At 43.1% G+C, this 14831-nt stretch overlaps 1 protein-coding gene across 2 annotated transcripts in view; it reads left to right on the forward strand.

Moving 5' to 3' along the window:
* Positions 1-14831, forward strand: part of met (MET proto-oncogene, receptor tyrosine kinase) — a 60202-nt gene that overhangs the window by 20667 nt on the left and 24704 nt on the right. Inside the window, exons 3-10 of one of the 2 annotated variants that reach the window (XM_047596475.1) lie at positions 2620-2835; positions 7818-7946; positions 8085-8261; positions 8905-9062; positions 9623-9737; positions 9958-10094; positions 10502-10666; positions 11003-11102. In XM_047596475.1, coding sequence (XP_047452431.1) covers positions 2620-2835; positions 7818-7946; positions 8085-8261; positions 8905-9062; positions 9623-9737; positions 9958-10094; positions 10502-10666; positions 11003-11102 — 1197 coding nt within the window. The remainder of the gene's footprint in view (positions 1-2619; positions 2836-7817; positions 7947-8084; positions 8262-8904; positions 9063-9622; positions 9738-9957; positions 10095-10501; positions 10667-11002; positions 11103-14831) is intronic. The other variant, XM_047596476.1, reaches the window with a different exon arrangement.

Consider the following 14831-nt stretch of genomic DNA (forward strand, 5'->3'; position numbering starts at 1 on the left):
TTGCTCTGACCGTAAATCTTACGAAAGATGAATATAAGTGAGAGAAAATTGACATTTTTGCTTTAAACCAAGAACTCCAACCAGAATTGGTGTCATAGACCAGTTAAAAAAAATAATATTGACTCAATATCACATAGTTGTAGTATTGATAGATGATGAGTCATTTTTGTCTCTGTACAAAAAGACTTGACTACACTTGACAGACTGTTGCCACTATTACATGGCAGTTGTGTTGTATTTCATATGTTTGGTGCACCATATCTTTATCAAACATCTTCTCATGGATCCAGTTTGTTTCCATGGCATTTAGCGATGTGGCGCCCCCTAAAACTCTGTTTCCATGCCAAGAAAAAGCCAAGGATAACAGCAGCTGAGCTTCAAACGAAGCTTGTCAAAACAGTCTTTCCACTGTCCAATTTCATTGCCTTGATCCTTAGAATACCTAAGCCAAGGCAGAGGAATGCCTCGTGGACCTTTTCAGTTCCTCCTCCCATCGTACTACTTCGCTTCGACAAACAACCCCAAGTCCTGCTTGTTTGCTCTGAAAATAATCAGCCCGGGGCCTGTTTTTTGAGCTGCGTGGCATAATCTTCTCAGTGACGACCTCCTGATCTGTTGTAGTTTTAGAGAATCCAGAAGAGTTCTGTCAGGTTTGCATGTTTTTCAAATGGAATCATTGCTATCTAACCTGACTGAAAAGCACAAACAAGAGGGTATCTGATGAAAGGTGTTCCCAGATACCCTGGGATACCCTGGATGTTACACATCCCGCATTACATAGCCCACCTTCAGGGTGGAAGAAGAGGAGACATTTCTTCCAGCTTGCCCTCACATTTTGAAAACTTGTTACGTGTCTACTTGCTATGTCTCCAAATCATTTTGCAAACCTAAATCAGTTTCAGTCGCAAGTGTCTTATCAATTTTGACTTATTTTTCCTCTCTTTAGCACTGGGTAATTCAGTGCAGATCAGTTGGCTTCACCACCTCCCAGCTGTCCATTTGGCATGAAAACATCCAATCTTTCTGCTAGCTTTCAGTTTCCTCCATGTCTTCCAGGGGTTTGACGTAGCCATTGTCCCTCTAATGGCAGCCATTGCAGCCTTGAGGAAATTTAATTCATCCAAGGTTTGTTGCTGCATGCTTGTCAGTTAGCCAGGTTTTTCTGCCTTCTTCGCCTTTCCTCTTTGTGAGGTCCTGTTCCTCTCAGATTAATAACGTTGCCACGAAAGAAAGAAAAAAAAAACCTGATTTATTACTTAACCATTGTTTTCCCCATCTTCAAAGCTTGCCCTACAGTACAAATGATGCAGCAAGTGCCACACAAACTACAAATAGTGACCTTATGACCCAGATAGAGGTAGAAAGACATTGTTTCTAATTGATTCATAGATCACTTTTTCCTCGTTATAATTTGCACAATAAAAGGTTAAAACTTAGGTCACAAAAATTTCTATACGAAAACACAGGAAGGCATTCACATGTATTTCGTACTAGACTAGAATGCACTAATGACGCTATGGTTGAGACACTTTGTTCACTTTGTTCAGTGTGTACATATGTTGGCACAATTCGTCTACCTGTACTCTCTTCCTCTTCTCATTACTCCAGTACAGAGGTCATCCACTGAAGCTGTGAAAACAACAGAAAGCTGATGCTTGGTCAAGCAGCCAGGTCAAGGACCATAAGAGCCACAAGAGGCCCGCCAACCTCTGGGCCATTAATAATTAATGAAACCCGAGGCTGGGACAGGAGGCCATGACTAAACACATCAAGAGTCGGAGCAGTGAGAGCATGGCTGGGCAGAGAGTGGAGGGAGGCGGAGGGGGTCACTGATAGAGAAAATGCCCCGTCTCCAACTCTGGCTACAGCCTTGTGTGTTCACTGTATGCTCCAGAGGCTCCAGACACAACAATCTGCACAACCCAGCGCAGTTTGAAAATCAAAGAGGGGTGCTGGACAGACAGATTATGGTTCTGAAGTCATGTGAGGAGGCGAAAGTACAGAAAGAGGAAGGTGGGGAAAAAAAACCTTGTTTCCCAGTTGGCGAGAGAAAAATCTGCTCACGGAATGAAAAACAGCATGAAAGTCCCCTCGCTGTTTCCCATGAACACGTCCTCAAACCTCTGCTCAACAAAGCATGTAGTTGCCCTAGAGGCGCTACCACGCCGAGCCCTCCATTACGAGCTCGGCCTGATGAAAGAGTAGCTAAGGGTGGCTTAGGAGGTTTGCTTCTTAACCCTCCCCCATTGGACGAGATATGAAAGAAGATAGTTCTACATCATATTGTATAACAAGTAGTTTTCAAGAGAGTCTGTTTGGACAAAGAGCTCCAGTCTCACTCTCTGTTCAGTGTCTTGATTTTTTCTAGTACTCTGCAGTCTTTTGTGGTCACCCAGGTTTTTGTTCTTATGCTCTCACTGATATGAAGTATATGTTTCCTAAAGGTTATCTTTCACTGTTAACATGACCACAAAGATTTTGCTGACATTACTTGGCTGCATCATGCCTCTAACTGTAACAACAGAAAGTCTTCTCTCCACTGGTGTTCTCAATGTCCATTTTGTCTCAGAGCTCACTACAGGGACTTTTCTCTCACATATGCCTGTGGTTCCTTTGCAGACTACATCAGATGACTGTGACCCCCACGAAGGAATCCATGAAGGCAAAGAGGGCAAATACCGTCTGCAGGTGACCCAGTTTGTTCAGAGGCTGGAGTACTGGCACAAAGACTTGACAAACACCTTGGTCACTTCAATCACCGTGGTGCTAGTCCACGGCCGCGCTGTTGCATACCTTGGAACTGCAGATGGACGTCACATACAGGTAAAAGTCACGGTAAGGTCCTCATTTGCCTGTCAAATGGTAGCAGTTTGGCTTGCTAAAAGACCAAAATGCTACAGCAGCAGGTGCAAGTTCCCCGTTTCATTGTTCACATAAATGTGGCAGGAAGTTGGTACGTGAGGAGTGAAAGCGCCTTGCAAGGGACACAGCACAGAGTTGCTGCAGGTGCTTCTGCAGGTTAGGGGGATGACTATGACCAAGTACCAGGACCTTTTTGTTTGCACAATTTGCTTACCTTTGCACTATGCTCACTGAGTCTCCAAAAAAGTCCATGTTCCATGTCGTCTGAGCAAACACGCTCCCTTTAGCTGACAAGTGCACAAACCAGTGGTTTCTACGTTCCTGATTCTTTGTTTGCTGCTCTTTAAGGCATGGAGTGGTTTTATTCAAATGAGACACAGACTTAAGTTTCCTAGTTTGTGTTTTTCGTAAAAGACAGTTTGAGGTCACAACAAGCATCAGACCTCTCAAAACCCCTTTACACGGGGGGGTTTCTTACATTTTCATGTTAGTTCACAAGACTCAATTATAATCCCAATCACTCTGACTTTAATGGATATTATTTTTCCCGGTGACAATAAAGTGAGTTTCCACTTCATTCACCTCTCTAATAAAGTTTAAGTACTTTTTATGCCATAATATACGTCCTTGTGCTCAGGTCTTGATTACAAGTTAGTTTTGAATTGCAGGACTGATATTAATATCCAGCTTCTGAAGCTTAGGAACTGCAATTATTATTATTTTTTTTTCTGTCAGATAGACGTCTCTATAGAGGCCCCTCTACTAGGTATTTGGCCTCCAGGTGAATACTTATTTGACAATTTGTCGGTCAAAATGTGTCTAGACAGCCAGGTTGTAATTAGGTTAAATTAGTTTGAACAATGAAAGATTGTTTGACAGGTCACAAAGACTGATCAACCACAACGTTAAAACCACTGACTGGAGAAGTAAATAACATTGACCATCTTGGAATAATGGATCTGGTATTAGACAAGACCACACACCCACACCCAATTGCAATGACACTCCTTGAACAGGATCCCCAGCAGGATGCAGCCTGACACAGACACACACAAAAAAGGGTTTAGGCACAACTTAAAAAAAAAACATGAAGAACAGCACAAGGTGTTGGCCTGGCCTCCAAATTCACTAGATCCCAAACTTACTTAAGCACTAAGTGCTGACTAAGATAACTTTACGTAACTCTCCAGACTGATACATAACTCATAGACCATGTTTCTAGCTAGTTAATGACAATGCACCTGCAGTTCAGAGCCGGATTTGGCCAGTTGGAGTTTGCATTACAGTCATGCAAGTGATCAAGAGAAAATATAGCATGTAGGCGAGCAGCCTAATTAATTCGCTATGACAGGGGTGTGTAGCTTCATCTCAGACTGTGACTCATTGCATACTTTCCTTTTTCATGTCAGTTACTTTGCCCATCCACTCCAGCATTAAACCTACGCATGCGATGGTTGCAGCTGCAGAGTAAAGTGCAGCGGGTCACGTTGCTTTGGTGCATCAGTAAAAAAAAAAAAAAAAAAAATATGGTGAATGGAATGAAACACATAAAGTAAAAGCTGAATTACCTCACGTGTTTTTGAAACACAAGAAAGAAAAGACATGCATGGAAAAAAACAGAGAGAGACGTGGAAAAAAGGGTCTGACAGCTGCACGGAAAGGCAGGGAAGGATGGAGCGAGGGCAGAGACGGTGGCAGCAGGCTGTGTGTGTGTTGGGGAGGAGGGGGAGTTACGAGCCCAACGGCACGTTAATGTTGAATGGAGGGCTCCGCTTGCACGTACCCTCGCACGGCATTTTCTACTCGCTGAGCGTCCCGTGCAGCTGTTGCTGCGTGTTTCCCTACCATCAACCTTCACCCCACCCCTCTCCCATTCCCTTCATCAGTTCTTTTGGGGTTTTTTTTTTTCATGGTTGGCTGAATTGGCTGAAGTTCCTTGTTTAATTTCAAAGTCTGAAGAGGAGGCCAGCTGTCTTGTACGGCAGAACTCTCCAATTAATCTGTAATTATGTTCCAAAAAAACTGCTTTCTTATAAGATGTGAGCACATCTGCCAATGCAGTGATAATGTTCTGTCTGTTTTTCAAAAGAACTTACATTTAAATATTAGCAAAGACAGCTACGGCAAGTGTTTCTGTTGAACTTTAAAAAAGGGTATAGGAAAACTCTCTTTTATGGCGACATCCTTTCATTAATCCATGCAGATCCGAAGTTAACTTGGATCACTTGGATTGGCAGGTCGCCCCCCTGGTAACGGAGCAGGTGCCTTGATCATGATACACCAGCTAAAACTGTGGCCTTACAGTTTCTACTCCCCAAGGTCAATACTGAGCTTTTGAGAAGTTAATCAAGGAAGGATCACAGACAATCACTCTGTTGTTCCAGCTTGAAAGATGTTCCCTAGGAGGCAAAATATTGGAAGATTAGATTAGAAGATGAAGGTGAACAGTAAGGTTATAATCCAAACTGCTGACTGGAAGCATCATCACAGACCAATATCCTGGTCCAGTTTTGACCTGATGTACTTGAGGAAGATGTGCGGGTCCCTCAGTATTATATTCAAACAAAGCAGGTACATAGGTAAAACTCAACCTGGCCTTGCCCTGTACTTACAAGCATATATGCTTCTTCGCCCTCTTGACAGCAGTATTTACATAGCGTGACAGCGGTATTACCTACTTTCTGAAATGCCGTGCATTTGAACTGACGACCCCCGGGCCACCTGCCCTCCCAGTCCAAAGCTAAGCAACGACCAGAATCTGTGAGAGGTGGTCGTCTTTGCTCTGGCAGACTATTTCATTGTTAGCATGATAAAAAGAAACTGTCAACTTTTCATGTATTTCAGTTTCCTGGTTGCTCCCAGCGGATGAGGCGAGAGGGAACTTGGAGTAGAGGCAGTAAAAGAAAGAGAGCATAGCTCCCCACCCTCCCCTCCCGACGGACTCCATTCTGGCTCAGGAAGTGTTTCCCTCGACTTCAGTTGGACCACTGTGGGAATAACACAGTGCCCGTGTTTATAGGCCAAACTTCCCCCCCGCCTGCTTAATACAATAAGCTGTAATTTACACCGCTATTACCTCCAGAGAGACGCCCGTTGTATGGCCTCGTCCCCAGAGGAAAGCCACCTATTATACTCGCTGTTACAAAGCTAACGTTGATCATGAGGCTCAAACAGTGGGAGGAATGATGCTGGAAAACATGACGTGAGGGCGAGCGGCGTATCAGCCAACGAGCAAAATCCCATTTCAATTTACAACGCATAGTGTTTTAGGTATTTACTGGATGCTGCTACGTGCTGTGACTTACAATAAGAAGATGAAACAATCTTTTACTACATCATGTAGCGCTTAGTCTCAGACAGTAAATCACACAACACCCTGCAGGGCTGTGTGTCGCAGGCTGCCAGGTGCCATCTTCACATAGGTAGAAAATAAAATATGAGTGTGTATGCGCGCGCATATGTTTGTGAGTGCATGTGGGTGTGTGCATAATCTGAGGACTTCATGTAACTCGAGTAACCACACACCCCGTTAGAGACCCTGTTCTGTTTTGCTTGCTCCAAGGCCTGTAATTGCAGCATAACCACAAATGATAAATGCTGCTCCAGGTGTGTTGACTTCATGTGTGTGTGAGTGAGTGTGTGTGCGTGTGAAGGGAGCTGTGCGCGTTTCTCCGGTATGAGTAGTGGTGTTTATGTCTGAGAATATATGACTTGTGTTCATGAACAATCAGAGGTGAGTTATTGAAAATGTGTGTGTAAGTTCTCCAGGTGGGGAAAGTTGAACATGTACTGCTGCTGGAGTACAGGCTGGGTTGCGTTTCAGTAGATTGTGCGGTAGATGTGTGGTTGCAACAGAGCGTCGAGCGAGTGTCAACTGAAACCCAAGTCAGCCAGGACAGTAAACATAAGGACAAATGTGTCACCTTCACTGTCCTTTGAGAGTTTCTCACTGAAGTGGCGCTGGACACAGACTTTCAAATGATCAACCATCAACTTTGCTGCTAAAATTTAAAGTTGTCCAAGAGAATGAATATTTGTATATTTGCTCCACAAAGAGAAACTATATGAAGGGTACTACAAATCCCTCCTAAACAGTGTCCTCAGTTACATCTTCATTTGCAGACACACTTCAATTTCAGTCTTATGGAGAATTAACAAAAAAAAAAAAAAAAAAAAAAAACATCATATAAATTGTAAGAAACAGACTGTTAAACTAAATATTTGTCTTTCAACAAACTCACAAACTGTCATATTTTACATAGAGCTAAAACGTGTTACTAAACAGTCAATTGTGGGGTCAGATATGCCTTCAGACACACTACCTGCTATTACAGAGTTCAGCTGCGCTTGTTGGAGAACTTCCTGCTCCACTTTTAGTTTCTGTTTTACAGTCTGAATACAAATGCACACAAAATATGTTGACTTGTAGCTCTGCAGTTATCTGAATAAACATCTGACAGAGCTGGCTATACCCGCCCTCTGTGTTTTTAAGGAGGCTTAAAAAAGCAAGCTGCTTTCTTTGCTAAACATTGTTGTTTACATTTTAACTCAGAAATATCCCTCCAAAAATTAATTTCCCAAAGTGAAATGCAAAGCTGTGACCTTGACTTCTTTGTTCAGTTCTAGAGACAGATGATAAAATAACACACACATTTTAATTTGTCTAATAGCAGCTAATAACAGAAACAATGACTGCATTTCAGTTTGATACACAAGGACAAAAGCCACCAGTGCACCTGTTCTCTTCCTACGCAGACAATGCAGACTGTCTACAGTGACACACTTCGTCTCCGACCCCGGACCCTAAGTCTAATTGTTGTTGTTGTCTGGTTTGCTTCATTGTCATCCTTTAGATAGAGCATCTTGCATTCTTCCTCTCAGCAACAGACATATACCAGTGTTGTTCCTATTATATGAATGAAATCCCAGTTGAATTGGCGCCCTTCTTCTTTCAGGTGTTGTTGTCGCGACTTGCCTCTCCTCACGTCAACATTAGCCTGGATTCAAGGCCCGTCTCCGCCAGTGTAGTGCTGTTGGATGCTGACCAATCAGATGGAGCCCTGCTAGTGGCCACAGGAAACAAGGTGGGCATTGAATTTTAAATATGCATTTATTGTTCTTTTCGGTGCTTTACTTGTGATGGGATCCTTCTTGTCTTAGAGGAGCTACTCTGCAGCTGTTTTAGATGTCATATTAAGGTCTTTGAATTCAATTCCTCCTAGATCACTAAGATCCCTCTGATTGGCCCTGGCTGTGGTCAGCTGACCACCTGTACGTCCTGTTTGCTGTCATCAAGAGTGACAGAATGTGGCTGGTGTGATGGACGCTGCACCAGAGAGAAACAGTGCCCCTCCTCCTCCGTCTGGACCCAGGACTACTGCACTCCCGTCATCACTAAGGTAACCACGGCAACTTGTGACCAAAGTGATGGTGGATGAAGGCCACAATTTCATTCAAGCTGCCATGATTTTGTCATGCAAACACAACCAAACCAGATGATCATTTTCTACTAGCTGTGTTTGAATGTATCAGTTCTTTATTGTTCAGTTCACTGCTCTTTCATCACTTTTCAAATATCCTAAAGCGAAAAGTAAACTTGAGTAACTTTCCAGCTACCTCCAGGCTCCAGTTTGCCACTGAACATATGCTCCCAGCTCATATAACCTGTCTGTCAATCTTTTAAAAGGCTTTTGTTTACATTGGATTTGTGTACTTTGTATGAAGGTTAAGGGCTGGTTAAGATCTGAGTGTTGTTTTCTGCAGCACTTGCATCAAGCATTTGTAAGTGATAGATCACTTAAATGCTTAAATAAAGGTGGACTGTAAACAATTTTTTAAGTGACCACCAGAAATAAACAAGCTGGGGGTGGGAATGAAGTAGCACTTTTTTTTAAATTTACTTTAAATCTTAGAACTTAATTTTAAGATGAAATGAAAGACACAAACATATTGGTTGTCTCAGATAATCCCAGAGAATCGCAGATTTCAGCTTTCTGGGATGAAAATATGTGGACGTTTAATATGTAAATGTGCATGCATTAGGTTTTTCCATCCTCTGGACCAATACGAGGATCTACAGCAGTGACAATTTGCGGACACAACTTTGGCTTCGACAAGACTGAGAGCTTCAGGACCTCGCTGGTAACTGTGGAGGTAGCGGGAGCTTCCTGCAAACTGCCCAGACAAGACAGCATCAACAGGTGTGTTTGTGTGTTTGGTTCATCATGCATTCAAGTTTTGTTAAGTAAACGTGTGTGTATGTGTTTACAGTGTGTTGTGTAGAGTGTGGGCACTTGTACGAAAAGCAAAGAGAGACACGTGTAGGTTAAGTGGTGGGTGTTTATGAGATGAAGGAACCGATACCCTGGCTTGCTATAAGGGCAGAGTAGGTCTCATAGGGGTTATCGTGTTGATGGAGGAATGTTAAGAAGCCCCCCCTCCTCTGCAGCCTGCCGCATTCAACACATGACTCCTTTAACTGAATAATTGTTAGGAAAATCGCTGAATCCAAGCGTTCCACTTTTCCAAATTCACTTGGGCTATGCCCCATTCAGAAGCCCTTTTTGCTACAAACAACCTCATTACAAATCTGGGAGGGGGGAGGGGCAAAGAAACAAAAACACTGCACCACACAATTCCAGACGAAGAATTGTGCATTCCTGAAGAATACTGGATGATCATTGAATTAGCCTAAACGCTGGGTGACTGTGGTAGGGTATAATGCCCTGTCTGTGTGTTGTTTGGGGGGGTTCGGGTGTAGGTGGACTGAGATGCAGTGTTCCCCCGTGTTCAGTGGGAACTTCACCCCGTCAGGAAACACGGTGAAGGTCATCAGTGGCCACAGGGTGGCCAAGATGGAGGGTTTCACTTTTGTGGTAAGAATGTTAATGATTTGTGCAAAATTCAGCACCATTTGAAAGTGGTTTCTGATTAGTACATCACACATTATGTGTGAAAGATGGAGCTCGGATAGCGACTTGGATGCATAGGGCATGTGTTTGATGAGGTCAACGCTGCTGTTCAAAGCAGACTCTCCGCGGCGGATGTGTAGTGAACATGGAGAAGTTTCACTTCTTGGTCTGTTTCTGCATCCAGGACCCTGTGATACACGAAATCTTCCCAACTTTTGGCCCCAAGTCCGGAAACACCATGCTGACCATAAGAGGAGTCTTCCTGGATGCTGGAAACAAGCAAGAGGTGACAGTAGGAAAGGCCGGCTGTAAGATAGTGAGGTCAGTTCAATCATTTTCTTTAGTTCTGACTGACATGGTTCATCGCTGTGTCTTTTTATGTTATTAGAAATGGTTGTACTTTGAAAACACTATGTACGTTCTGTAGCAGTGGTGTAACTGTGCTTCTGTTCCACGAACTCAAGTTGGACTTGACATTGAGCTGAGCGCCTTGTTAAAGGTCAATGGTCGTCCTTTCATGAATTTCCCCTTGTTTTTCAATGCTCTTTCCTCATTCTGTTCCTTTTCCCGCTCGAGCAGCAGAAATTAACAGCAGGACTAATGCGGGAGAAATGCATGAATAGCAACTTGGACAATGGCTACCATTGTGCATGCTAAAGAAAACAGTATATCCAGTGTGTTTACTCATCCCTCTCACCCCTTGACCCGGTCCTCGTCTCCTCCATCAGCTTGTCGGACACCATGCTGACCTGCAAGACGCCTCCGCACACTGTTCCCTCTGAGCAGCCCGTGAAGCTGACGGTGGATTCGGTGGAGCGTCACGCCCCTGTGCTGTTCACCTACAACCAGGACCCCATCATCAACAGCATCCAGCCTTCACGTTCCTTTGTGAGGTTAGAGTCACATTCATTCAGCATTGCTTTACACAACTTCTATTTTCAGATATGGTTTAAATATTACTATTTGTCAGTGTCATCTCAGTTAATTTCCTCTGAATCTGAGCTGTTGCATGTTTCTCCAGCTTAGAGGGGGTAAAGGGGATTTTAGCTGAGGATGCCTGTGGATAAACTGAGACAGATTGATGCTTTAGTTTTACAGCAGTAGGAAATGAGTGGGAGGTGACGAGTGGCTAAACTGCTAACGCTAACAGCAGGTTCCTCCCACTGGGAATCTACTGTGTCTCTGGCTGATGCTAATGCTAATACCCGTTCTCAACCCCCTCACTGTAGCGGAGGCTGTACAGTGTCAGCTCATGGCTTCTTCCTCCAGTCTGGCCTCCAACCTCAAATGGTTCTCACCACTGGTCAGGATGCTGAGGTCTTCCATGTGGTGAGTACAAGAAGAGTGTCATACATCAAAACGCATCCATCAGTGACATTACATTGTTTTAAACAATCTGAGGTAGGTTTATTTTCTCCTTGAGGAATGTTTCTAATGTTTGAGCTCATACAATATAGTATGTTATTTTCCATGCATGTCAACTAGACTCTAGTGCATACCACAACATGTCCATTCAGTACATTTCAGTCTGCAATACAAGTAAGATTTCATTGTTCAACCATCTGAGAGCAAAAAGAGACACTTTGGAGACAATTGATATTTTTATTCTGGTTTGTTATCTCCCTTTTGAATCTCTGTCTGTCTTCATTCAAACACCTGTTCAAACATCACGACAGGATAATTAAAAACGTTTTTTTTCTTTTTGGCTGTTCTTGAGGATCAGTAGAAACGCAAACATGAGCGTGCCAAGTAAAGTTTTGTTTCCTGATGTAGTTCCTGAATTGAGTCCCTAAGCCTTCTCATATCCTGGCTCTATTTGGTTATTACCACTGTCACATGACGAACAACAGGTAAAATGTGATCACAAGCACTTCGTCACCTCGCTGTCACGTGGATGGTAATGTCATTACACACGCTAACAGCTTCAAAAAGCATTTAGAACAAAAAGACTTTCTTGACAATGGAAAAGAGCTAAAGTTCCAGACAGACATGAGAGGAGAGGAAATGGAAAATCCACAGTCTGATCTGTAGGATCCAGCTGTCACCTCTGGCCCACGTACAGTAGCAGAAGCCTTTAGGATAATCTGGCTCTCCTCACCTCCGTCAGGCTTTATTCCACTTATTGCAGGAAAGCGATACACACGCTCCAATACTTGCATGCTTGAAATACATCATTGCTGTCAGAGACTGAAGGACCCTCACTGCGACAGCCCGCGAGTGTTTTAAATTATACGACCTGACACACACCGGGCTTTCAGCGCACTGTCTGCAAGCCTCTGAAATTAATGTATGCCAGTTATAAAAGACGTAAAATGACCTAGACATATATAAAATGTTACACAGTTCAGTCAAATGCAACATGACTTTGTTTGAGTTGCAAAGACATTTTAAGCAGTTGATTGATCCTAGCTTTTATATGACCTCACATATGATATTACTTGAATGTGAGGATCACAAATGGGCAAATATTTTATCTACCTACTAAAATGGAAAGTTTTGTCATGCTTTCCTTTTTTTTCTGCGTTTTGGAACGGAAAATATAAAAACTTTATGGGGACATGTAGAGCTCCGATTCATAACACAGACACAACAATCAAAGAAAAAGAAATGGTATTCCGTTCTCTGGTCTTTTCATGACAAAAGTCTCAAGTTTTCATGTTGCAGCCAGAAACGACTCAGCAGTATCTGAAGTAATAATACTGACCACAGAAACCCACCGTGGCTTTTCTCTGTCTGTGAACTTTCTGACCCTCTGATCCACTGTTATAGTTCACTTGAATATCAGCCTCGCGGCTCGGGTTTCATCGCAGTTGCTGCTAAAATGATACCACGTCAGTTTTGAAATTAAGCACTTTTACTGCAGAAACCTCCATGCAAAGGGGTAATCTGACCTCCAGCCAAGTTCCGCTTTATGTTAGCCGAAGTGAAACTAAAAATCTGTGGAAAGAGGCAGAGTCCCTGCCATAGACATGATAAGATGGTGGAGCTTTCGTTTGCATTCCTTCAGAGCAAAGGTGACATGTTTTTTGGTGAGTCATAACAAACAAGCACCTCCTTACACACAGGGAAGGTGTGTTGTTGTCTCTTTGTGCGATGTTTGCCTTGGGGAGGCGGTTTAAGGACACGCAGTGCTTTGTAATGATGTTATCTGTCATCCTGAAACACATACCGTGTGTTCGGTCAGGGGACAATAATACCTGCAGTAAATACAGACACATACAAAACACATACTCCAGTGGAGTAAATCTTTCACCTCAAATCTTAGTGACTGGCCCTTTATCTCTAATATGACTTTCCTGTAACATCTCCCTCCCTCCCCACAGTGTCTAATCTTGTAGTTTCCCTTTCAGCGGTCAGTGACCTGTGCTTAGGTTCATGGGTGTCATGAGAGCTTAGGCGTGAGGAGGGGCAGCTTGAGGAGCCTTGGGATCAGGCTAATGATCCAGCGATTTCTCCTTTCAATATCCTTGTCTCTCATGGCAAGCTACCACTCCCGCCTCCCCTCCCCCAACAGTTCTTATCAATGCACACCTTTAATCAGTTAGACAACTAATTCTGACAGACAACAGAAGGCACTTGTTGCTATACAGGTTAGTTTCCAGGTGGGAACGTGTGCATCTGCATGAGCTGAAGTGTCGTGTTTAGTCAGCTCTCTCTGGACAAAGGTTAAAACAACAGTTGAAATCTAAAAATAGTCTGAGCAAACTGGAGACTTAATGGCTGTAAAAGGTTGTTTATGTCATGTCTGATGTCTCGTGATTTATCATATATGGCAGGGTGTTGTTTTCAGTTGTAGTGCCTCATCTTGCTTTATTTATTCTTTTTTTTTTGGGATCCAGATACAGACATTCCTTACCATACATTTTTTTTAAACAGGTACTGCGTGCACTTGCAGTCCTTATATGAAGTATTTTCCAGGGAAATATTAAGGTAAATCTTCTAATGTGCAATGCGATGCAGTGCCTAGCTGTGGAAACCAGTGGTGTGATCAGTTGTTTGTCTCAATGCATTTGCCCTGTGATTGAATGTCCACGTGTTGTACCCTGATAGTAACCCTCAAAGAATAAATTAATGCGTTTTGGAATACTACAGCCAAAAAATCCCAGCTGATTTATACCTAAGACAGAGCGATTTATACTTTCTAATGCCCTGAGCGGTTTTCATTACTGTAAAGAAAAATAGATAGACATTTGCGATGTGGATCTCCATCGGGTCCTTCAGCTGAACTTCAAAAAGCTTGCGTACTGATTTACTTACTGAATAAGCAGTAACACTTTTTATTTGGATATGCTTTTAAAAGAAATACAGGTCTACGGTTTGCTACATTTGAACCCTTAAAAATAGGGTAGAGTCATCAGTTTTAGATCAGTTTTCTCAACACTGTGAGGAAGCCAAGTTTACCAGGTGTGAATTCACCTGTAATCTTAGATGAGTTGGGTTATACAGTGTGTAATTTTTTTATGTGTCCCTAGGCTGGACGTTCACACCAACTAGCCAGGGTTCACTTCACTTTCAAGTTAATAAGCATGTTGTTTTTTCTGTGAACAGATCTAAGATGACTGAAAGACAACATGTTGGTGTGAACCCTTGCCCTGATCGTTTATTGCTCATTTTAAACTGGAATAACATAACGGAGAGCAACACCAAAACAAACCGAGCTGAGCTTTCCAGTCTGTGAGAGCATGAAGTGAAAGGCTTGTATAAAATAAGTCTATCATTACTAATGATTTAGGACGGGATCATGCCCTGTAGGGCCACAGCTGTCGCCTGTTAAATTCCTTCCAGTAAACGGGATGAGTTAAGGCTCAGCCTGGGAAGGGACAGTATAACTGTCTTATTGTCTTAACCCCTTAAAAAATAGACGCAAGGATCCTTCATAAACGGACATCCCAGAGGTTTCAGCGAAATTAGGCCCTGGGTAATGTAAGCCAGTTAGTCATGCCTCTGGAGCTGTATTCATATCCTGAAATGACAGCCATGTGACCAGCTCAGTCTCCAAGAAGCTGTCGTTCGGACCAGAAGCTGTGAGACCTCCACACCAGAGCAGGTTGCAAAGCG

The sequence above is a fragment of the Mugil cephalus genome, chromosome 10 (assembly GCF_022458985.1).
Source record: "Mugil cephalus isolate CIBA_MC_2020 chromosome 10, CIBA_Mcephalus_1.1, whole genome shotgun sequence".
In the NCBI taxonomy this organism is placed as follows: domain Eukaryota; kingdom Metazoa; phylum Chordata; class Actinopteri; order Mugiliformes; family Mugilidae; genus Mugil; species Mugil cephalus.